Below are 23,999 nucleotides of genomic sequence, written 5' to 3'. Positions count from 1 at the left end.
AAAACAATAATTGCCCTAATAGCAACAATCATGATGTACAGCGAATTAAATAATATTCCAAGTTTTTTGTTGCCTATTTCTTTTTGTTCATAATTTGGCATTTGTGTGTTAAGACTGGCCTAGAGTTTGAACAAGTGTCCACAAGCAGGGTTACTACTAGCGAGGACTTATTACCTGGTTTCTAAAAACAAGCCACTCATTTGCCTTTTTCTTTCCACACGGATAGGGATGACAGACAACTGCTGCGAAGCTTCAGTGTTTCCGCCTGGTCATGCACAGTTCTGCAATGTAATGTATAAATGTATAACAACAACTTGGGATCACTTGATACCTCGTTTGGAATAAGGAAATTAAATCCAGCCAGGCGCGTCCCCACGGTCGTCCGCGCGCACACACATACACACATATACACAGGCGCGCGCGCGCACACATACACACACACGCGCGCGCGCGTCAAAAGTTGATTCATTCCCGAGATCCCCCAGAATCTTTCTTTTTCTCTTTTCTGGCAGCGCCGGCTTCCCAGTCCGGGTGGCAGTGAGGTTGGGGGCGTGGGAGGGGCGGGGAGGACGAGCAGAGGGAGGCGGGAGGCGGGAGGCGGGAGCCGGGTGCCGGTGCGCGCCGCGCCCGCTCCTGCCGGCGGAGAATCCGCGCCGGGTTTTGCGCCGTGTCCCCGGGCTTGTCTCACGGCCTCCAGCCGCCGCCGCTGCCGTGTTTACTGAGCTCGCGCGTCCTGATATCACTCCGCTGGCATGGAGGAGGAGGAGGAGGTGGAGGAGCGAGAGGAGGAGGAGGAGGCGGCGGCGGCGGCGAGCAGTTGATCATTGTGATGGTGGCAGGAGCAGCGGCGGCAGCGGCAGCCCAGCCGAGCGTTAGGGGCTGCTCTCCGCGCGGCGTTTTGCAAAGGACTTCACCGATCTACTTTTGCAGTCGCCTCGGACTGTCCATGTGTTTACTTCCCCCAGCCCGAGGATTCGATATCTAGGTTCCTGTGAAATGCAACTGAGCAGCCAAAGTACTTTGAGAACACGGGGCGGCATAAACACCAAAACTTTTTTTGTGGAAGGAAAATGCAATAAGCAAGCTTGCCGTTTTCCGATGCGGTGTGGAGTGAGTGTGTGTCGCGCGTGTCCGCACTGGAGGCATATGCTTGTGTGTGTACATGGGGTGTGTTTTTCGGTACGTAGGGAGAAAATGCTTGCCAACCACCGGAAATCTCCTGGAATTTATTAGAAAATAATGGATTATAAAAAGAAGGCAGGCGAAGAACGGATCTTCCCTTGAGTTGCAACCCGATTTGCTGCTGGCTCAGTTTGTTGTGATTCTTTTTGTTGATAGGTGTCTGATGGTATTCTGATAACACCCCCCTTTTTTCCCCTCGAGCTTTACAGTTTAAAAAAAGGAAACAACAACAACAAAAAAACCACCCCAAAATCTCTCCCCCTTTTTTTCGCCCGGTCGGGATCGCTGTTTCCATCCATGTGCTTGCGTCTCCCCCGCGTTCCACTTAAACTATTTTAATCCTTGGACCCAAGGAGGAGGCTGATAGGGGGTGGATAAAAAAAGTTCTTCCAAAATAGTGTGCCCGGGGAGCAGGATGGGGGATTTCGCAGCCCCCGCTGCTGCCGCGAATGGCAGTAGTATTTGCATCAACAGTAGCCTGAACAGCAGCCTCGGCGGGGCCGGGATCGGTGTGAATAATACTCCCAATAGTACTCCCGCTGCTCCGAGTAGCAATCTCCCCGCTGCCGGCTGCGGCGGCGGCGGCGGCGGCTCCGGGGGCCCCGGCGGCGGATCGGCGGCCGTCCCCAAGCACAGCACGGTGGTGGAGCGGCTCCGCCAGCGCATCGAGGGCTGCCGGCGGCACCACGTCAACTGCGAGAACAGGTACCAGCAGGCTCAGGTGGAGCAGCTGGAGCTGGAGCGCCGGGACACCGTGAGCCTCTACCAGCGGACCCTGGAGCAGAGGGCCAAGAAATCGGGCGCCGGCACGGGCAAGCAACAGCACCAGAGCAAACCCCAGCAAGATGCGGAGGCTGCCTCGGCGGAGCAGAGGAACCACACGCTGATCATGGTGAGGGCGCGCTGGCAGCGGGCACGGGGCGCGCGCGTGGGGGGGGGGGCGTGGAGCTTCTTCCACGGGGGGCACGGGGATCTGATTTGCACCGCGGGCGAAGCGGGCTGAAGCCGAAGGGTTAACGTCAACTTTTGTGAGGTAAAAGCTGCCGTCGCCGCTACCTGTTAATCTGTCAGGGTTGTCAGATTTGGGGAAGAGGGGGCGAGAGGGGGAGAAGCCAGTCACGACTGCGAGGGGCGGAGGGAGCCTGGAGGAGCGTCGGAGTGAGGCACTGGAAAAGTTTTACCCCCCTCTCCCTTTCTTAGATACCGATTTGAAAGAGTGAACCCAGAGTTGAGACCTCGCTCCTCCTCTTCACCGCTCCCCACCCCACCCCTCGCCTGGCCGCCTGGGCTCCCCAGACCGGTCCCCCTTCGCCCACCCCTCTCAGCACGTCCGCCGAGTGCAGGGAGAAATTGATGCTGTCGCAGATTCTGGGCGGGCACCAGGCCCTCGAACCTGGGGGGAGGAGGAGGAGGAAAGGAGATGCTCTCGCCTCCTCTCCCCAGCTCACCCTCTTTGGGCTGAGAAAGTCTGAGAGTTTTGTGAATGAACTTTGAGGTGGGTGAGAAGCAAGCGAAGGTGGCTGCGCGCGCGCGCGTCCACGAGAGCGCGCGCGGATGCGGGGCGCGGATGCGCTCCCTCGCAGCTCGAGACCCCGGGCTGGCCCGGCAGGTGGAGCGGCTCCGAGGGTCGCGGCACTCGCCGGGGCGGGAGGGGAGAGCGACGCCCTGGGCTTGCGCGGAGAGTCCCCGCCACGCAACTTCGCCGGGGATTCTCTCCCCTCCTCCTCTTGAACTTGCTTGCACAGAGCTCTCTCCGCTGCTCTCCCGCCCCGCTCCCCGCCAACTTTCCGGGCCAGTCTGATAAGCCCGGAGGGGTGGAAGGTAGCGAGGAGGTGAAAGAGGCTTAAATGGCTGGGTGGGTGGGTTGGAGGTAGGAGGAGCAGCCAATGGCTTAACTTCTCCGGGAGGAAGGGGCAGTTCCCACCCCCTAACCCTGAGGGTAGAATCCTTTCTCCTATCTCCACTCTCCGGTTCTTTTGCTTTCCTTTCGTTGGGGGGGGGGGGGGAGCCGGAAGCTTGAGAAAGGTGTCTGCAGCCCCCTCCGCCACCGCACGGCCCGGATTTGGGCTGCGCGCGTGTGCGGAGTGGGGCGGGCGGTGGGAATCCGGGAGCGTAGCGGGGCCGCGCGCCTTCTCGCGTTTCCCCTGCAGACCGCACCTCGATCGGCGGCGCGGGAGGCCTTCTCGCTGTGCGGCTTAGAAATCGCGCACGTCCCCGGTCTGGGGGTCGTCGGCGTCGGAGGTGGTGCGGGTGCGGGCTTTCGCTGGGCGTTCCGTGACAAAGAGCCGGCTTGGGGGAGGGGAAGAGGAGAGGCCGCGGCGCTCACTCCCCACCCTCCCCACCTCCCCCCACCCCGCACGTGAAGAGGAACAATTTGTTTATCTTGGGCTTCAAGAATCCTTCCCTCCTCCCTGCTCTCCGAGGCCGCCCAGCCCCTCCTCCCTCCCCTCCCTCCTCGGCGCGATCCTGCCCAGTCCCGCCGGCAGCACCTTCCCTCCTCCCCTTCCTCGCCCCACCACCCCGGTACTCCTTTTCCTCCTCCCACCTTCCTCGAGCCCGCCTTCCCCCTCCCTTCTGGAACGCGGCCGTGGGGGAGGGAGCGGGAGGCGCTTTGTCCGCCTGGCGGCCCGGCTCGCCCGGGAGGCCGCCCGGCTGGGAGGGGCGCTGCGCCCCGAGGCCCTGCCCCTCCCCCGCGGCCGCCCCCGCCCCGCGGGCCCGCGCTCCCCCCCCGCCCCCGCCGCTGAGCTTGCCCGGAGCGCGAAGAAGAGGCGGACTCGGTGGGGAGGAAGAACGACGGTCACAGAGTCAGGGAGGGAGGTTCTCGCTTTACAAACAGGAAGCCGAAAACCACTGACACACTGTAGCTTTTCTGATTGTACCCGGAGGCGGGGTCGGACCTGCATCTTGACTGTATCTCGCATGCCCTGCTGGTACCTATTTCTCTCCGGGTCCGCGCCGTCTCCCATTCCCCGCCCCCCCTTCGCGATCTGCCACCGATGGGGAGACCCACTTCGTGAACCTAAGACTCAAGTAGTATTTGAAAGGCGCTGAGAATATCGTCGTTGCCTGCTCCACACCCTCTTTTCCTGTGTTTGTACGCCCCACAAGCTCGGATTGCGTAGGAATGGGCTTCTTTTCGGGAGGCTCCAAAAATCTCAGTCCCACGGCCTCTCTCCCGACCTTTGGGGATGGAGGACTGTTGTGGCGTTACCTCGCCAGCTGAGCAGCGCTGGAACAAAAAGCCGGTGCCCGGTCGCTTTTGATCGCGGGCGAGAGCAGTAGAGTTTGCGGCCGGAAAGTTTAGCGTTTGGGTTGTGTTCTCTCGAGGGTGCCATATCTGCCCTGGGAGGGGTAGTGGGGGCACTCCGGGTGCGCGCGCCTGGGTTATGATACACCCGCAGGTGGGAGCAAACCCAGGGTCCTGAAGTTACCTGGAAGGAGGTAGCAAGCCCAAGCCAGAGCTTACTTTTGAAAATGAAAAAAGATAGTGCTTACTTGAGTGGATGAGACCGAAGCAGTACATTTCACGGTGAATCCCAGTTCGGCAGGTTAACAGACTGGAAAAATGATTGCCTGAAAATAACATTTTTCTATCAATTTTGTGACAATAATTTAGCCTATCGATTAGACCGATGTACAGGAGTATGTTCTAGCTTTAACTGTATTTCACGTATGCATCTCCCATTGATATAAGTGGTCCAAGTATGTGTGATGAGTGTAATGAAAATAAACAGCCTTAAACCTTAAGCAAAGAGTTGCATGTAAATTCTAGGTACCACAAAAAAGAAAGGAAAAAGTTAACATCCTCCTCTACAAGTTATTTTTCCTTTAAAAATAGTTTAAAATTGTACATTGGCCCCTGAAATGAAAGAGTATTTTAACTTAGACTGTGTGTGAGATACAATCTTGAGAACAGGTTGCAAAAAACCACGTTAATCTTCCTTTTTTTGAATTAGCTGCTGGATTTTAGTTGGGCTCTGGGAGGGGGGCGGGGCACAGAGCAATTATAATTAGTTCTCAGATTGAGCTATTTGGAAACCCCTGAAGAAAAGCCATAATCAACCAGAGGCAAATAATGATGGTGATGATAAAAATAAAGATGAATAGGATTCTTTTCTGTTTTATTGCTATTGTTTACCTTCTGAGGGCCAGTATGTCCAAAGTACTAAATATTGATTAGTTCTCTTTCTGCTTGGCTTGGATTAGGAAGGCAGTCTAATCAAGGCTTTACCTCTTTTGATTTGTTTTCTTATACATTTACAAGCACAGGCATGAAAAGCAAACAAGCAAACCAGAAGCAGGGTGCGTGAGGTGAAATAGAAATCTTCCTTTGGCTCCAGGCTGCTGGGAGGGGCCTCCGTTTTGTGTGGGTCCATAATAGCCCTGTTAGAGAGTGGATAGCCCAGGCCTGGGTTGGAAGCTACATTACTTCAGCTGAAAGGTAGTTTCTGACATGTAGTCAAATGACTCTCCCAGCACACACTTTCTTTATTCAGAAGGGTCTCCCCCTCCTCCCCTCCACAAGAGTTGTTGGTGAGAACTATTGATTTCACCTATTAGAGAATCTCACTGAAAAGGTGTCTTCTCCTAAAATAGTTTTCATTTGTGGTAGCAGAATGAGACATTGTTCATTTTCTGTACTTAAACCTGAAGTCCTGGTTAAAATTTTAAGATAAATTCCAACTGACAGTTCATTCTCAAGCCAAAGATAGAGTGGCTTGACAAAGGTGTAATCATTCAGGCATACCAAAAAGCATGACAATGCAGTCTTCAGAATTTCAAAATGGTGGTAGTCTTACTTGACCTGGATAAATTCCGTGTTTTCATAACCTTTCTACTTCATAGCGCCATCATAACTTTCTGAGTGTGCTTAATTTATACACAGCTTAAAGACTGTATAAATCCATGTGATTCCTGCTCTGAAGAGTTTATCACATAAAATTCATTTGATAATAAGCATATTAAACGCTGAGTATTAGAGAAAACTGCAACCTATCCAAAATGTTCTCATCTATTTCTGGAAGAGAGCCAGGAAATGTCAAGATACTTACTAGTCCAGGGCTAAAACTCCGTATAAATGAATCCAGTTTCCCATTTCTTATCCTGTTGAAGGTAAATTACTGGCTTTGTAGCTAGGTTTTTTGGCAAGCTTATAATGTCAAACCATTTCTAAATCTTTCCTATGAACCTTTTCTTTGGCTTATCCTGTTCTGCTTTCCTGGGTGATAGGATTGATAGTGTCCCTTGAAAAACCTTTCATAGCCCACCCAGGGTGTGCCTTAAGTTTGTGAAAAACTTTTTGAAATTTCATTTCCCTGTGCTTCACAAGTGTTTGTCTTTTAATTCTCAAGAAGCATTGAACAAAAAAAAAGCTACAATACATGTTTAATTGTGTTATGTATGTACTTTAGTTGTGGTGCATTTTATTTAGTACTGGGCAGCCAACGATCAGAAAAGTAGAGGCATAGTTAGTTAATCATTCATCATAATCTACAAAATGCTCTTCAGGCTGAGTTCCTTTCCCAAGGAAAGCTGAGTTTTCAGGCAGATGGCATGTTTGATACTTTCTATCCAGTCGCATTAGAATCATAAGGGCAAGCTTTAGACTCTTTGGAGGTTTTCTGCCACTTGATATGAGGAAAATGAACAGTCCCTGGACAAGGTGTACTGACATTTCTGTAAGAAGGAGGAGGATTTTAAACCTTAAAATGGAGTTACATAGAGTTATTTTCTAAATACCTCTCTGAGACCAATATAGCCAACTGTTGTTAAAAAGGTTTCCTGACAAGGTTTTTCCATTTGGTTGAGATAAGAATGGGGGAATCTCTCCCTCTCTCTCATTCGTGCTGCTACTATAGGAGGAACCTAGTATGATAAGCCATTCTGCACACTACGTAGTAGTTCTTGGATATGTCTGAGGTACTTAGGGTTTATTTAGTGTCGCTTACAGAGTTTTACTTGCAATCGGTGCTCCATGTGTATTAATTAACACTTCTGTACTACATTCTTGAGCTTAAGATGGCTAAATTCTGTCATCTCTTTCCACATTACCCGTCATAGAGAACTGTGAAATCAATCAGACATCAAAGTCTCATAAAAAGGAACATATTTAAAACTCAGTCCCAAGATTTTCAGAATATCTGCCTTTTAATTCTCCCAAATAGCTTTGCATTTTTCACTCTATTATTCAGAGGCTGATGATTGAGTTTTCAGATCCAGCTGTTTGCCTTGTTTTTCTTTCAGCCTCCTGCTGCCAACCTTTTGGTCTTTTCACTGATCTTTAGCACTTTTACCGAAGAGTGGGAAGAAGCAATAAGAAGAGAAATTTAATTTTGGTGCTTCCTCCTCTATAACTAATGAAACAATTGGATAAGATACCAATTATTTTGGAATAATTATGGGTTTGATTCAGTATACCATTTACTCTTCATTAGTGAAAATCATAGAGAATAGACTGGATTTTTAAATGTCATTCATTCATTCAGTGATTCTGGTACATAGTCCGTAGTGCTTCATGGAAGTGAAAAAGCTAAATCACACTCTTGCATCCAAGACTTTGACAGCGTAGTATGTTCTTTTTAGATTTTCAGTATTATTTAAGCTAGGTTTAAGGGAATAACAGGTGTTTGTTTTTTAATCAGCATTAGACTTGATGCCAGTGACTTCTCAACAGTTTCAGGCTGAGTTATTCCCCTTTCCTGTGACATTTTCAGTAAAATAGTATGCTTACTTTCGTGTTGTTTCAAACTAATTTGACATTGCAAAAGAAGCTGATTTACAGATATCTGCGCCAAAGTTATTGGATCCCCCTAATCAAATTTTCATTTAAAAAATACAGCATGCTTTTCAGACAGACACATTCAAAAATTCACTATTCATGTTTGTGAGATAGAAATGGAGCTTTTGGAAAATCAGCTATCACCAAAAACTTAGGAAAAAAAAACAACCTTTTTTTGTTGTTTAAATCTAACAAAGTTTAAAGAACTAAAGGAATAAGACTGGATAAAATCACTCAGAAGATGGAGTTGAGGGCCTGACGTATAATGAATACTTAAAGATCATACGGTTCTATTCCGTGGATCAGAGAAGGCGCACACTTTGTTTTAAAAGTATACCTGGCTATTCCATCTGTTAAACAGTTGAAGGGCTTTTGAGCTGTGGATAAGCAACTCCATTTGGGAAAGAAACACGGTGTTCCCTTAGGGCCACCATACACACGTGCATAGAAAAAGCCATTACTACTATGGCTCAGTGCTTTTTTTTTTTTTTTTTTTTAATGGCAAGCTGTGCATTCTGTTCTTGGGGGAATTTAATAAAAATCTCAAAAGGCCTTCAGCACTTCCTCTGACATAAGGAAAGTGATTTCCTAAGAATAATTTAGACACCTCTTTTAATCATATTGGACCTTCCATTGGTTGGAATGACGTTTATGCTGAAGTAGAATCTTTTAAAGTAAGAATAACTAACATTCATCCTCCTTAAGCAATGGCTTAACAACCATAGAAAACTTGAGCGAACTATTTAAACTAACAACCTCCAGAATTTCTAACTCCTGAAGTCTCCATTCTGTTGGGTAGAATCTGGTTTTGTAATGTCTCATGTTATGGACTCTCAGTCCTCAACACATTTCACTTGTGCTTATGTGTGCGAAGACGATTTTTAGGATACGTTACTGTATCATTTCTCTCCTTCCCTCTCGCAAGATCTTTCTCCACCTCCAGAAAACCCATGGCTGGGCCGGGGCTTCTATCCCTTCAAAAGAAAAGGCTGAAGTGCTGAGTCTATTCGTGCAGATTCAACCTGGGTCGTAACTGACTCAGAAGGATTGCACAGCTGTAAGACAAGCTCTGCTAGTGCCCTTCATTCTCACAGTGGTGGGTTATTTTTCTTTCTTTGATTGTTTGTTAGATGCTGAAAGTAACTCAGTGATTGAGAGTACCCAGTAAAGGACTTTAGGAGCTCTAGTGGTAAGGTAAGAGAGGCAAGAGGGGGTGAGGATTTTGGAGGCATCTCCTGGAATGGGTGGCAAAAGAGGTGATTGGTTTTGCTCATTTGGGGTAAACAGATAGTATCCTGTTGCCTTGGGAGTTTATGGTGATAACATATGCTTTTAGTAGTCTATTCTGAACCTGCAGACCTTACTAAAACTCAAATATGTATTTTTCAGAGCTAATGGCATTACTGTTTGTATTCCAATATCTGGGAAAAAAAATCATTTCCTAAAATATTTCCATGCTCCTTTAAATGACTACCTCTGCCATTGAAATGGATTTACCATAGGATTCCTTTAAATCAGAAATTCTCAATCGGTGGAGATTTTGCCCCCGCCCTGAACATTTGGCAACGTTGGGACACATTTTTCAGTTGTCACAACTGAAGGGGTGCTACTGCTGTCTAGTGAGTAGAAGCCAGGGATGCTGTTAAACATCCTACAATGCACCCACAACAAAGAGTCACCCTGTCCAAAATACCAGTGTTGCTGCTATTGAGAAACCCTGCCTTAAACAAGGAGCTCCCCTAGAATGTTGAAAGTACAGAGTGTGGCTTTCCTCACAGCTTTTCAAAAACACTCTTACTACTTAACCAGGTGGAGAAGGGAGGGGCTGCTGTTAGGAGGTAGGGAGTCCCTGGGAAGAAGTCAAAGCGCCGGCCGCCCTGTTGCATCTCAGCTCTGGACAGTCTGGCTTTTCACTTCATGTTGGGAAGGTGAACAGTAGTCATTCTTTTTACCTCCCGGAGCGATTGTTCGGCTCAAATGAATTCATATATGTAAGAGTCCCAAAGACTTGATGGTGCTACACAAAGGCTAGGCTTATTTTTATGAATTACTGTCCCATCACTTATTTGCGTGCCTCCCACCCAAGTGCAGACTTAGAGTGATTTGGGGCTTATTTCACTCAGGCATAAGCCAAGGTCTCATGGTGAGGGCTTGAGCAACTGCTACATATTGGACACAATTTCTAGGCATTGGGGATACAGTAGTGAACCAGGGTCCTTGCTCTCGTTGGACTCACAGCAGAGCATCATTCATGTTTCAGATTAGCTGTATAAAATGGTCTTTGTGGTTTTATGAGAACGTGTTAATGGAAGTCATTAATAACCCAACATATAGGAAAATCCCAAGGATACTAAATGCTTTGTATCTTCTTGCAAGCTTTCTATAGCTTTCTTGCATTGCTTTCTAAAGCAACATTTATTTCACTGTCTTTCAAATAAAATCACTTTGTGGAGGGGAGAGGGTTAGTTGGTGTGGTGGAGAATAAGATTAAAGGATGGTTGTTAAAAACGAGGCTGATGATCATCTTTCTTTCCCTTTTTTGGACTAGGTAACACTTGTAGCACCATAATCATCGCTTGACATCAAGCTTTTAGAGGAAATTAGACAAAGATAGGGAGCATTTAGAAAGAAACAAGCAGAAAGGTGCAGGGGCTTGAAACCATGTCACATGAAGAACAGTTGGGAGACCTGGAGGTGTTTAGTCTGATTTCAGGGATGATATGATTGCTTTCTTAAAATATTTGAAGGGCTGTCATGTGAAAAAAGGATTAGATGTGCTCTTATGGCCTCAAGGGGATAAAGTTAGGATCAGTGGTTGGCGGTTATTAGGAGTAAGGTTTGGTTTAATATATTAAAAAAACAATTATATGAAAGTGGAAGCTGTTCACAGATGAAATGGGCTGTGTTGATGAGCGAAAATGTGCCAGCAAAAGTTGTTCAATTAGCTGAAATGTTGGAGAATAGACGACATCTTTTTTAAATTATAAAACTTTAAAACAATATAAAAATAAAATACCAGTGAAAAGAGGATAGGGCCTTTGTCTCTTTAATCGTCTTTATATCCTCATGATAGAAAAAGATCTAACTGGGAATTCCCTGGCAGTCCAGTGCTGGGGTTCGATCCCTGGTCAAGGAACTAAGATCCCACAAGCCACGTGGTGCGGCCAGAAAAAAAAAAAGAAAAAAAAAGCAATGACAAAAAAAGACCTACCTATACATGGGAGGAACTCTAAATATTTGTGGAAGAAATTGCTTAATGAAAATGAGTAGATTAAGTGACTTGATTCCTCTTCCTCAGTGTCTCCCCTGTGCCCCCAGAAGTTATCACGGTTTAGAATCTCTCTCTCCAGACCTTCTTCTTTTTGCTCACATGTATGCTATATAGTGTACATCACCACACACCACACGTTAGTTTTTTCCTACTTGAATGGAATCATATTATAAATGTGGTTCTGAGATTTACTTTTTCCACATAATATATTTTGGAGACCTGTCCAATTCGATCCACACAGATCTTCAACTCATTTTTTAAACTGTTATATAGCATTCCGTAATAAAATGTTCCATAATTTATTGAATGATCCCCTATTTCGAGAGACTCTGGTAGTTCCTCATTTTCTACCAATTAAGCCTTACTTAATTGCAATGAACATCCTTATCCATATATCCTTGTATATGTGAGCATTTCTGTAGCACAGATTGACTTTTTTCCGTATATGTAATATGTATAAACAGAAGAAGTCGGCCAAAAAAATCTCTTAATCTAATATTGTTTAACATAGACCTCGAATCTTATTACAACCTATTTTAGGGCAAATGATAATTGTGTCTCCTGAAAAATATGGCTTAAAAAAAAAAAGTATCAACTCTAGCGACTGGTGTGTGTCTTTGCAGTCTGTGTGAACACTTAATTTTTAAAGGCTGTATATCTGGCCACACATCTTACACGAATGACTTTCTTTTCATCTGGTCCCAATGACCAAGTGAGTAGGAGTCTAGTTAACAGCTCCTGTTCATGCTGTGAAAGTGGGAACTTCACTGTCTTGAACAAGTTTGTAGTTCTCTTTACCTTTCCTGAGCTTTGTGTTCCCCAGGCCTGCATGGCTTTATGTGTCAAATGTGCATCCATTGGTGATACAGTACCTGGGGTGGCAGCGGGTGCGCCTTTGAGTGGTCATAAAAATCGCAAGTCCGTGAGTTGCCACTTCCTACAGGTTCAGTTACCCTGACTAATCCAGTCATCTGTGTAACATGGTAATAACAACCTGCTGACCTGGCCAGCTGTAGAAAATGCATCAAAATGGACTTGCCTCCACAGTTGCCTTATAGCATTTGTTTCCACAGTGAGTCCTATCAGTTTTCATTACACACAGGTGCTGAAGTGGTCTCAAGACCGCCCTCCTTCAGGCTTCTTGGTCATTTTGATTTACCTCTGGCCTGGCAGTTGCCCTACGGCGAGATACTAAGAACTATAGTCTATATTTTTAACGGAGCCGGAGGAGTTTGGCTCTAGGATCTACGCTCTTGGCTACAATATTATTCTGCCTTCACCTGACTGAAGGGTTCTCTCTTGAAAAGGTTGAGTGAGCAGCTGCCTTTTCTAACTAACCATGACCTCCCAAGGAGCAGTCCTCACCTATTTGAACTTCCTTTAGGTTTTAAGATCGGTTTGAACAGGAGCCCACATGAAGAGCCGTGGTAGTGCTGGTCCTTGGCTGGCCCTGCTGTTTTCTAATGAGGATCCCTCCCCTTTGCTGTCTCTCGGCCTCACATACCTCTGGCCTCGTGTGTCCCTCTTTCCTCGTCTCCTTTACCACCATCTCATGTTCTACCTTTGTCAAGTGACAGTAGGACCTGGAAACTTGTACAAAATGTAGGTGGCAGTGATGTGAACAACAGAAGTAAACCGAGGGTGGAGATGTAGGTGATTGGTGTCGACTTTAGAGGTCATTCTCTCCCAAGTGATTCCAATAAACCAAGCGCTCTGCTTCAACTGATGACCTAGATACTGAGTAGCGGCAGCCATCTTCTGCCATTTAGCTGCACTGCCGAGCATCTTAGTGGGAAAAACCCCTTTGGCCTGCTAAGCAAATGCAGCTCTGTGCTCACCGCAGCCTTTAGGGGAGGGGGCTTCAGTTTAAAGGCAGCTGGATAGCTTCTGCCTCAGTAGCTTACATAGCGAGAGTTGGTTGGGCACATAAAATAAGAACCTTGCAACTAGGCCAGCCAGTAAGATCAACGAAGACGTTCCTCATGTTGCTGCTCTGGTCACGCAATACAACTTTAACCTTTGACTCTTCTGCTGACAGCCAAGTTTAAACAGTGAAGTTTAGTTTTTGCTAGTCTACTGAGGAGTGTCATCTGACTTTTTTTGTGCTTGCTTCTGATTTTTCCTGGATCTGTTTCTTTCAATTTCTAGCACTAGAATGTCTTCTTTGAAGGATGACTTCCACATATGTATAAGGCGGACAGCTGCCTTGCATTTTGCCCCAAGTATAACATTTTACCTTTACATGATTGTAGACAGATAAATGGTTCTCTGTTTTGAATATTACTTGTTTCATAGCTATCTGATTATCGTTATTAGATAAAAACTGCTTTCCAAAGGCTGGTGAGATTACAGCTATGCTGCAGTAAACTTCTAATTGCTAATTCCTTTGAAAAGCATTTTCTTATTTCTCTTTGAAAGAGTCCAGAGATGATTTGGAATAGGTAATACATGCTTAGAATCAAGTTTTACCTCATTATGGAGTTTTTAAAAAACATATCTTACAAAAAGGAAGTGTTTCAGACCTGTTTTTTTGAAGAGAGTTCAATAACGATGGACATAAATTCATTCAGAGGTATTATCTGGAGGTTAACGTTAGCATTTATGCAAAGAAATCGGACATTTTGTCAGAGCTGGACCAAATTTTCTGGATACTAAGTAAAAGAAATAAAACTGCTTTAATGGTTGGTCCTTGAGTTTTGGCTTCAGAATGGCTAAGTGAGTTCCCAGCGGGGGTAAAACATACATCCCCTAGGCCCACTCCCATCCTCTATTCTGGGCTCCTTTCGTCCCCAGTTCTAATCCACGGTGGCATTTCAGTCCGTCCTTCCTCCCGCCGCCTTGACAAGAGATGTGTCTGCAGCAGTGGCTGCCTTTGCAGAGTATGCAGGTGGTGTTTATCTTTAATCACTTAAGGTATTTCCTCACAGTGGTGTGTGCAGATCAGCACCTCCCTGGTTGTAACATTCTCTTACTGTTCACATCCTGCAGTAGCCCTTTCCTGGGAGATCCTCTGGTGTTGGGTAAACAGAGGTGGTTTATATAAAGAAGCAACTTTCTCAGTTTAGAAGTTGTTGCAGCTAAAACGGTTGAAAATGTCTTTTGCAGTTTAACTGGGAATTCCTAAATGGTTTGCAGCTGCTATTGGATTTTTAAAAACATGTTCAAAACACGTTCGTTTTCTTCCATGAAGCACGGAAACAATGACTTGAGATTTGGATTTCATGCTGCTGACTGCTCGGAACCTATTGAAGGACTATTTGAAAAAGCTGTTTGTCATAACATTGGATAACCATATCAAAAAAAATATTTTTGGGGAGGTTGTTTGTATATGTTAGAGTGGAATAGGTCTGGAGCCCACGATGAACTTGGACCATGTCATGGTAACTTGGAGGGTGGCAAAGTAGGATAAACTGGTACTTTGGGGATCTGGGAAATCTGGCACCCCGGCTATTGAAATTCAAATGGACTGTTGCCTTTTTTTTTTTTTTCTTCAGTGTTTGATCCTGTCCTTAGATTGAAAGGACTGATATGAATCATTCAAGGGCCTTTTCTTAACCTGAAGTTTGTGGTCTGAGATTCCAGTTGGAACACTTGGATATATGTAACAGTAGTTTCAAGGAAGGGAGCTTAATGATAGTGTGTGCCTGGGAGAATCGTGTCTTTGTTCCCTCCGCTGAGGTGCAGGTTGTCTGTGTTACTGGTTTGGTAGGCTCCGTGTTTATCTGTGGTCTGGAATGTCAAAGGACTGCCAACCTAAGAATTTTGCTTCCCTCTCTACCCTAAAGTGATGGTGTTGGAGTTTCTCGTATTGGCTCATGGGGGCGGGGACGACCATATATGGAAGAGGGAAGGGGGATTGGCCGGCTTTGGTATTCTCATCCTTTCTTCCTAATGCCATTTTCATTACTCTATTAAGAGAGAGTAGATATGCTGAGTAATTATTTATGTCTGTCTTTTCCTTCACAGTGTAATGCACACTTCACTTGTTTTCTTCAACTTTTCGTAATCTGTGTGTTCGTGATACACTGAAGAGCAATAAATTTGAGAAGAGAGATAATTAGCTTTGACAGACTTACAGAACTGAGACTGTAAGAGGAGGAAGCAAGAGGGTTGCTTAAGCAAAGGATTCCATTACTGGGTTTGAGGGAAATTATCCAGATAAATTCTTCAGTGTTAAAATTCACAACCATCTGGGTGGCCCGGGTTATAAGAAGAAGTGGATTATTGTGTGATTTTTAAGAATTTAAATATTTTTCATAGTTTAAAGAAATACTTTTTTATTCCCAACATAAATTTTTTTTTTAACATCTTTATTGGAGTATAATTGCTTTACAATGGTGTGTTAGTTTCTGCTGTGTAACAAAGTGAATCAGCTATACATAAACATATATCCCCATATCTGCTCCCTCTTGCCTCTCCCTCCCACCCTCCCTATCCCACCCCTCTAGGTGGTCACAAAGCACCGAGCTGATCTCCTTGTGCTATGCGGCTGCTTCCCACTAGCTAGCTATTTTACATTTGGTAGTGTGTATATGTCCATGCCACTCTCTCACTTCATCCCAGCTTACCCTTCCCCCTCCCCATGTCCTCAAGTCCATTCTCTACATCTGCGTCTTTATTCCTGTCCTGCCCCTAGGTTCTTCAGAACCTTTTTTTTTTTTTTTTAAGATTCCGTATGTATGTGTTAGCATACGGCATTTGTTTTTCTCTTTCTGATTTACTTCACTCTGTATGACAGTCTCTAGGACCATCCACCTCACTGCAAATAACTCAATTTCGTTTCTTTTTACGGCTGAGTAATATTCCATTGTATATATGTGCCACATCTTCTGTATCCATTCATCTGTCGACGGACACTTAGGTTGCTTGCATGTCCTGGCTATTGTAAATAGAGCTGCAATGAACATTGTGGTACATGACTCTTTTTGAATTATGGTATTCTCAGGGTACATGCCCAGTAGTGGGATTGCTGGGTCATATGGTAGTTCTATTTTCAGTTTTTTAAGGAACCTCCATACTGTTCTCCATAGTGGCTGTATCAATTTACATTCCCACCAACAGTGCAAGAGAGTGCCCTTTTCTCCACACCCTCTCCAACATTTATTGTTTGTAGATTTTTTGATGATGGCCATTCTGACCGGTGTGAGGTGATATTTCATTGTAGTTTTGATTTGCATTTCTCTAATGATTAGTGATCCCAGCATAGCATTTTTTTAACCATTTTAAAATTGAAGTATAGTTAATTTACAATGTTGTGTTAGTTTCAGTGATTCAGTTATATATATGCATATAATAATATATGTATTCTTTTTCATTGGTTGGATTAAATTATTCCGACTATCGTACATTATTTTCTCTTTTCTGGATTAAAAAGAAAATGTGTGGAACAGAGTGTGAGAGGTTGACTATGTCAAAAAGGGAAGGGGGCGGGGTAAAATTCGCAACATCTAAATAAGAGAAATGCGCAAATAAGGCTCCCGTGTAGCCTTTATTCCTACAGAGCTTCCTCCCTGGGCCAAGTCATGCCCTCATCCACAATGGAGGTCATGATGATACGGAAAAAAGGGATCTATCTAGAACGTTCTGAGATATACTGGTTTAATGCTCATAGGAGCGGAGAGAAGGCTTTGTAGGGGAGTTTCACTGAGAAAGAAAATGTTGAGACAGTTCAGGGTCCAGTCTATGGGATGAGTTCCGTTAGGTCACTGTCAGCTCTCAGCTGCAGGATCTCTAAGCATTGACCCCGGACTAGCTTGAAGGTGGGCTAGGAGGGAGTGGAGAGAGTGGAAAGGTGTGCATTTCCCTGCGCAGGGAATCTTCACTGGGGATCAGCGTGAAGAGCTCCTTTAAAATGTGCAGCTTTTCTCCTCTCCACACCCAGGAGCTGCTTCTGCTTCCCCCACCCGCTCCATTCCTCTGTCCTTTGTTCCATGAATAAATATTATGTGGTTTGGTGCTCATTACTCTTTGATATGAAAAAAGGCAATTCATTAGGTTGAAAGAGGAGGGGGAGGGAGACACCATTTTTCACCCGGTGCATCAAGCGCGGTTACACTGATTTGAATTCCCAGAAAAGTAATAAAACAGTGAAAATAATGATAAAACAGCTCCCGGGCTGACAGCTGTGCAGCACGCGGGAACCCCGCGCACAGGCCCCCGTGCTGCAGCAGGACAATATTGCGGAGCATATGGTGCCTTGCAAGCCAGTTGTTGAACTCGGTGGCTCGCTTTTGTCTGGGTGACTCTCCCAGCACCGGGCCTGTGGTGGCTCTTCAGAAACTTCTAGTCTCCTTGGCAGGAGGGCTCTTGGCTCCAGGCCAGCCGTGCTGTACGGTGGCTGACTCAGGCCACGCGGAAAAGCTCAGGCTTGGGGAGCGTTCACGCCTCCTTCCTTTGGTCACTAATCAGACCATTTGTTCCGCAAGGAGAAACTGGGATCTTTTTTCTCCATGGCAGCCCAGTGGCTCCATTACCAAAGGAAAATTTTCTGCAGGAATGCCAATTAATTATTAGGAATGCATTACTTCACCGGGGGCTCACTTCTTCTTGCGAGTAACCATTGTTTTGTTTTGTGTTTAATGCTTTTCAGATGCACTTTGCACATTCCCTCTTCATTCTTAAGGCGAGAATAGCTAAAGCCAGCAAGTACGTTAGGGCTAGTGGTTGCTGCTCCCAGGGAGCGCGTGTGCCCGTCTATCTAGTTTTTAAAAGACGTTGCTAAAATAGGCCCTTTGCTTAGCATGGGTCTTTTTTTTAAATGTGTGAAGCTGGCATGTGTGTGTGCATAAAAAGACTAATTAACTTCACTTTCCTCGGAGGGGTCTCCTTGGCCGCCCCGCAAATGTGCCCCACGTCGGCCGGAGTTGTGCCATCATCCTTGAAGCCTTTATGACGCCAGCCTCTACGGAGTCAGGGTCACTCATTCTGGTTCCTCTCTTCTTGACTCCAAAGCGCAAGGGAAGACCCAGAAGGGCCGCACGGTCCTGGGAGAGTGGTTCCTGCAAACATAGCAGAAGGCGAGTCTCAGACAGAATCGCACTCCATGAGGAAGGGCGGTAGCCTGTGCTATTGTGCTGCCTGCCTGAGAATATTTTTATTTCAGGAGCTGAAAGGAGAAAACGGGGGTGGGGGGGGGTGATACCACGATTGAGGAGCACCAAATGTCACCATATTCTTGATCTCTATGGGATTTTTTTTTTTTTTTTTTTTGCAGAACACCCATAAAGCTTGTATTCTGAAGCTGGAATGAGTGAATTTCTTTTTCTCATGAACAAATGTCATTCCAAGGCCGAATCTACTGGGAAAAAATATACATATGTATGTGTATGTATATTTATTTATTTCTGTGATGTTCTACTAATGACTAATCAGAGATTACATCTGAACGCTCTTCTGGGGGAACTGATATTTTTTCAGGCCTTTAGTTTTACATTTGTGTTCACTGGCCTTGAAAAAAATGTTTCTAAATGGAGGACAATCGATCTGCTATAAATCTGGTGTAAGTGGGGAGGCACTTGCCGTAGCATTCGGGGCCTGGAAGAGTGGATGCCTGTGCCCTGGATGTGATGCAGAACATCCCGAGGAATGAGTGGGGTGCTGTTTGCTGTTTACTTGCTGGGTTGGTTGTAGGAGCTCCTTGATGGTGTGAACATCCTGTCAACCTTCCCTTGATGGGGTGTTTTCACAAGTCATAGTCAAGGGTGAGGTATTTCGGCTTTTACCTTCCTGAGTTTCCTGAGTCAGGGGAGCAGTGTTAACCTTCTCTCCCTTTAAGATATGGAAGCAAGAAGATAATGACTAAAAAAGACCTACACTTGACTCTTCCTCTTCCTTGTCCTGAGCACCGTGGAGCTACCCACAGCTACTCTGGAGGTTTTGCTACAACTGTCACAGCCTCCCTCAAGGGACAGCTGGTAGAGAAGTTGGAAGGGACGAATAGGGGAAAAAGAAAGAGCTAGAAAGGAAAGCAGGAGACAAGAGGAAGAAGGTGAGGGTAAGAAATGATAAGACATTTTGGGGTGTTAAGAATAGGTGAACATTTGGCTAGACGAAGTATCCTTGTTTCCATTGAATTAAGTTTGTAAATATCTTTTTGGCCATTTTATATTTGCACAATAATATTAGATATTCTAATTATGCAGTGCACTTATGGGATAAGTAGAGCTACAGTGAGACTCAGCTCACTCACCAAATGAGTGGGTGACAAAGCAAAAGTAGAAACAGGCTATTGACCTTCTACATTTGGTACAGCTTTTCCGGTTGGATGAAGAACCGTGAATCTGAAAATCCAGCTGTGTTGTTTTACACTTAGGAAATAAAAATCTTCAGGGGTTATGGGGACAGTTCAATTAAAAAAAAACTTGCCCCCCCAGTGTGATTTGTATTATAATTATTTAATACCTAAAGGACTCTTATAATTGAATTTTAGGGTGCTTCATTTACATTCTAGCTGGCGAGATTTAGAAATACTGTCACTTTGTGGTCCTCTAATTGTTGCCCCAAACATTCACAAAATGCCCTGTGATTCAATTATAAGTATCTTCTGGGGACTGTGTAATTATATACTACCTAGTTATCCTTATAAAGCACCAGGGGACGGTAAGCCAATCAGGTAGCGTTAGTGGCTGGTTGTTCATAACCCTGTAATTGATAGTACAAAGTGCTTTGGGTAAAACTACAAATTTTATAAGGGAGAATGATCTAGCTTTAGGGGCAGGAAAGGGTTGCATACTCGTTTTTAAGTTATACCAATATGACTTTTGAAGTAAATGCTTGCTGATGATATTAAATAATTGACAAATTTGTTTAGCGTAAATGAAATATGAAGTCTAAAGATGTGGACCAGAAACGCTATAGCAGTGAAAGAAAGGGGAGGTACTGGTGCGTACATAAAGCTGTGTCTTTGTAAAACGAAAATTAAACAAAGAACAATACAAGAAAATATGCCACGTGTGGGAAAGAATTACCGGATATGAGTATCTAGTAATCTTTGAATTAAAGAACGGAGAGTGAATATTTTCAAGGATGTTTGTGCAAAATAAGAAGTCTTTAGCCTACTCTTCCCAGGGCACCACGGAGGCATCTACTTGCAGACGTCGCCTCTTTTCCAGAGCTCTTTAAAGTGGTCGCCAGCTCTCGACAGCAATTGCTTCTGAGTAGTGTTCAAACAACCCTGACATGAGTCCCCTGGTATGTCATTATCGAGTCTCATATTTACCCTTTTTCTAATAGCCTCCCCAAAGTCCAGAGTTTTCAGTTAGTGCCAGAGGAAGTTAGAAAAGGTGTTTTTCCTCCTCTTGACTGCACAGCTGTGAGGAACATCGTTAACTGGAAGTCACCTTTGTTTTTCCTTTTTTTTTGGTCCTGTGAGGGGACCAGGTAGATGCGAAAGGAAAGCGACGCGTTGAGATAGGCCAGACTTTGTGGCGAGTGTCAATACATGAATAAGGACGTCTCTTTTTCTTATTTCTACTGAGTCTCTTGCTTGATTAACTCTATTCTTCTGGGAGAGAAGGACCAGGGAACACAGGCATTCGTAGAGAATGCGGCTCTCCTCCTTTCCCCTTTCCGAAGCTTGTTATTAGTGACGCATGCGTGATGCTAAGAGGTCAGGGACAAGCTGCAGGGTGGGGACAAGCCCGAGAACAGGGGCGATGGTTACACTGGCGTGGGACCCACCTTGGCCGCTCCTTACGGTAGGTAAACAAAACCCTTTTGCCCAAGTGCTGAACAGTCTCATGACCACTGTGCCTTTAGAAGGATGGTCTTTTTTTAAAAAAAATTATTTATTTATTTATTTATTTTTGGCTGTGTTGGGTCGTCGTTTCTGTGCGAGGGCTTTCTCTAGTTGCGGCAAGCGGGGGCCACTCTTCATCGCGGTGCGCGGGCCTCTCACTATCGCGGCCTCTCTTGTTGCGGAGCACAGGCTCCAGACGTGCAGGCTCCAGACGCGCAGGCTCAGTAGTTGTGGCTCACGGGCCTAGTCGCTCCGCGGCACGTGGGATCTTCCCAGACCAGGGCTCGAACCCGTGTCCCCTGCATTGGCAGTCAGATTCTCAACCACTGCGCCACCAGGGAAGTCCCCCTTTTTTTTTTGTTAAAGTAGATTTTTGTTTGTTTGTTTTCTTTGGCCGCCCCGCACAGCTTGCAGGATCTTAGTTCCCTGACCAGGGATCAAACCGGTGCCCCCTGCAGTGGAAGCACGGAGTCTTAACCTCTGGACCGCCAGGGAAGTCCTGAACCTTTCTTATTAAGAGAAGCATGTGGAAGTGGTGACATCTCTGATGTCATAGAAATCGGAGAGAGCATTCATGAATTCAGGAGACTGGGGGACACCCAGAGGTCTCGTTCCTGAGAGGAGGCTGGAGGCAGATGACCCAAAGAATCTTCTCCTTTGCTGCTTCTCAGCCTCTGGCCTGGTGCTGGGAGCAGTGGGCGACTGCAGATGTTTCTGCCCCACTGTCACCACCAGTGGAGATGGAGGAGAGGGGCTCTGGGAAGAGAGCTAGACGGAAAGGGGGGAAATGAGGTAAAGAAGGGCATGGACCGCCGGGAGACGTTTGGACGTGGGCCCTTCATTGCTTTTTGCAATAGTGAGAGGGAATGTTTCTGCACGTGTCTTGGAGATACATGGAAAGCCTCGTGGAAATCCCATTCTGACTTTCCTTCGTGGCTTGTTCCCTACTGACACATCTTTTCGGTTCTGCACAAATTCCCAGGCACCTTCTGTCTCTGCCCTGGGTCCTTCTCGCAGCTTGTGGTCCTGCAGGGGGGGAAGCGAGGCCACCTCTTGAGAGGGTCTCCTCCCTCTAACCCCTTACCCAGGGAGTCCCATCCTTCCCCTGACGAGGGCTCTGCCCCGTGCTGTCTGGGTGGTGGGTGCTGGGCGCAAGTGAACACGCCAGCCTTTGGTCTCAGCGGCGGAGGTCTGCAGCTGTCAGGGTTTTCCCTGTTTTTCTCCTGACCTGCCCTGGAGGGTTCCCAGGTTCAACCAGCACCAAGCCGGTAACTTCCTCTGGGTGACTGTATAATCTCTCTTCTGTGTATTATACAGACAGAATTTCTGACTATCAAATATAACAAATGCTCCCGCTATCCTCTGTCTCTGGCTCCCATCCCCATGATTGGGGTGCAGTTTGTTCTAACTCAAAGAACATTACATGGAGAGCCAGGAAATCAGGTCTAGTTCAGGCTTTTCCCCAACAAACTATATAACCTTGAGCAAATCACTGAGTCTCCTAGGACCACAACACTCATGGTTTGATTCCATTGATTTGTAAGGACACTTTACAGTAGGAAGGAAATATTTCTAAAATTCAAGTGTTTAGTAACTTTGTGTAGCCATGCTGGTACTACCTGAAAGCCTAGGAGTATCTGCGTCCTTCTTTCAGGCTACCTAGAGGTTCCCACCAGGTAGAAACAGAAACAAAAGAGATCTCAACGTTCACTGAACTGACTGAAGGGTTTTGTCTAACAGATGGTAGTTTATAAATTTAATGCGTATGTGCACGTGCCCTGCTTGGAAATAGGGTGTGTAAAATTCGGCAAGTCAGCAGGATGTGAAGAATTGTTTCCTAATTCAGCTGGTCCTCTCTGTTTAGAACCCTGGGCCCCTCCTTCCCTCATCATGCTCTCCTAGCACCATATATATGAGTGGTCCTTGTCCTGTATAGCTTTTATGGGTGAGTGGCCAACACTGTGTGACGACCTTCTTTAAAGCAGAGATTGAACCTGTTGTGTAGGAGGAACTCCACAGCTATTTCTTGAATGGACCTGAACTGTAATATTGGCTGAGATATTTCATCACGTCCTTATTAATTATGGCATGAGTGCTAAACTTCAGGGCTGGAGTCTTAAAATGTGGCTGGAAAACCCAACTTTGTTTTTCTAGTTGGTTGAAGCCATTTTTCTCTCGTCTTTCAATCAGCACGTATCCATCTGCCATCTAATAGCGAAACTAACGTGTCCTTTTTTGTACCATTTCTTAATGATTTGTAAATTTACAAATCATTATCCTTCCTTTACTAAGGCCAAATAATATCCCGGGGATCTTAATCAGTTTTTGAAAGTCATTGTACAAACTTCAGTTTACAGGCCTTTGTAGCAGGTATGTGTAGGTGACCCTCAGGGTGATTCTTTTAGACTCTTAATTTCTTACTGGTAGACTATCTCAAACAATGTAATACTGTATTACAGTATTTTAGCTGATTTTCCTTTAGAAATATGCATTTGGGCAGATAAAATTATGAGGATGAGCAGTGGGCCAATTTATATGACTCAAACTATGCAAACAAGGAGGACACAGTCTGTAAATGTAGATATAGTTTCTTCAGTTCTAAAGATGTTTACTTTGTAGTAGGTTTACCAGCACATTTTCTAAGTAAAGAATTTCATAAATTAGAGTGCTTGGATCATCTCAACAAAGCAAGAAAAATAACAAAAAGCTTTTTAGGTGGAATACACTATCTAGCAGATTCTTGGGTACAAAGTCATTTTTCTGTCCTCTGCATCTTCTTCTTTGGGCAAGCCTATTTTCTCTCTGGTTCTGTCTGAGTAGTTTTGACAAGCATATGAAAAAAACCAGGAGAAGGCCCCAGAATTAAGTCACATTCAGATTGTTTTGCTAACAACTCATATTGTTTTATAATTCCAAGGTGAAAGATAAAAGTCACTCCAATCAAATTAAAAGGGCAAGAAGTGAACTTGGCTGAGTCTAATGTTTGTTTTAGGCTTGGGATTTATACGGGTGATTCTATTGCTGTGATACAC

General features: G+C 45.4%; 1 protein-coding gene across 2 annotated transcripts in view; it reads left to right on the top strand.

The window, feature by feature from the left end:
• The first annotated feature begins 794 nt into the window (after positions 1-794).
• The window catches only part of MAML3 (mastermind like transcriptional coactivator 3), a 417,272-nt gene continuing 394,067 nt past the window's right edge, over positions 795-23,999 (top strand). For both annotated transcript variants that reach the window (XM_068542527.1, XM_068542526.1), the window contains exon 1: positions 795-2,074. In XM_068542527.1, the coding sequence (XP_068398628.1) occupies positions 1,598-2,074 (477 nt within the window). In that variant the 5' untranslated portion in view covers positions 795-1,597. The remainder of the gene's footprint in view (positions 2,075-23,999) is intronic.

The sequence above is a fragment of the Eschrichtius robustus genome, chromosome 4 (assembly GCF_028021215.1).
Source record: "Eschrichtius robustus isolate mEscRob2 chromosome 4, mEscRob2.pri, whole genome shotgun sequence".
NCBI lineage: Eukaryota > Metazoa > Chordata > Mammalia > Artiodactyla > Eschrichtiidae > Eschrichtius > Eschrichtius robustus.
Note: the sequence above shows the minus strand (reverse complement) of the source record. Positions and strands in the feature narration are given on the sequence as shown.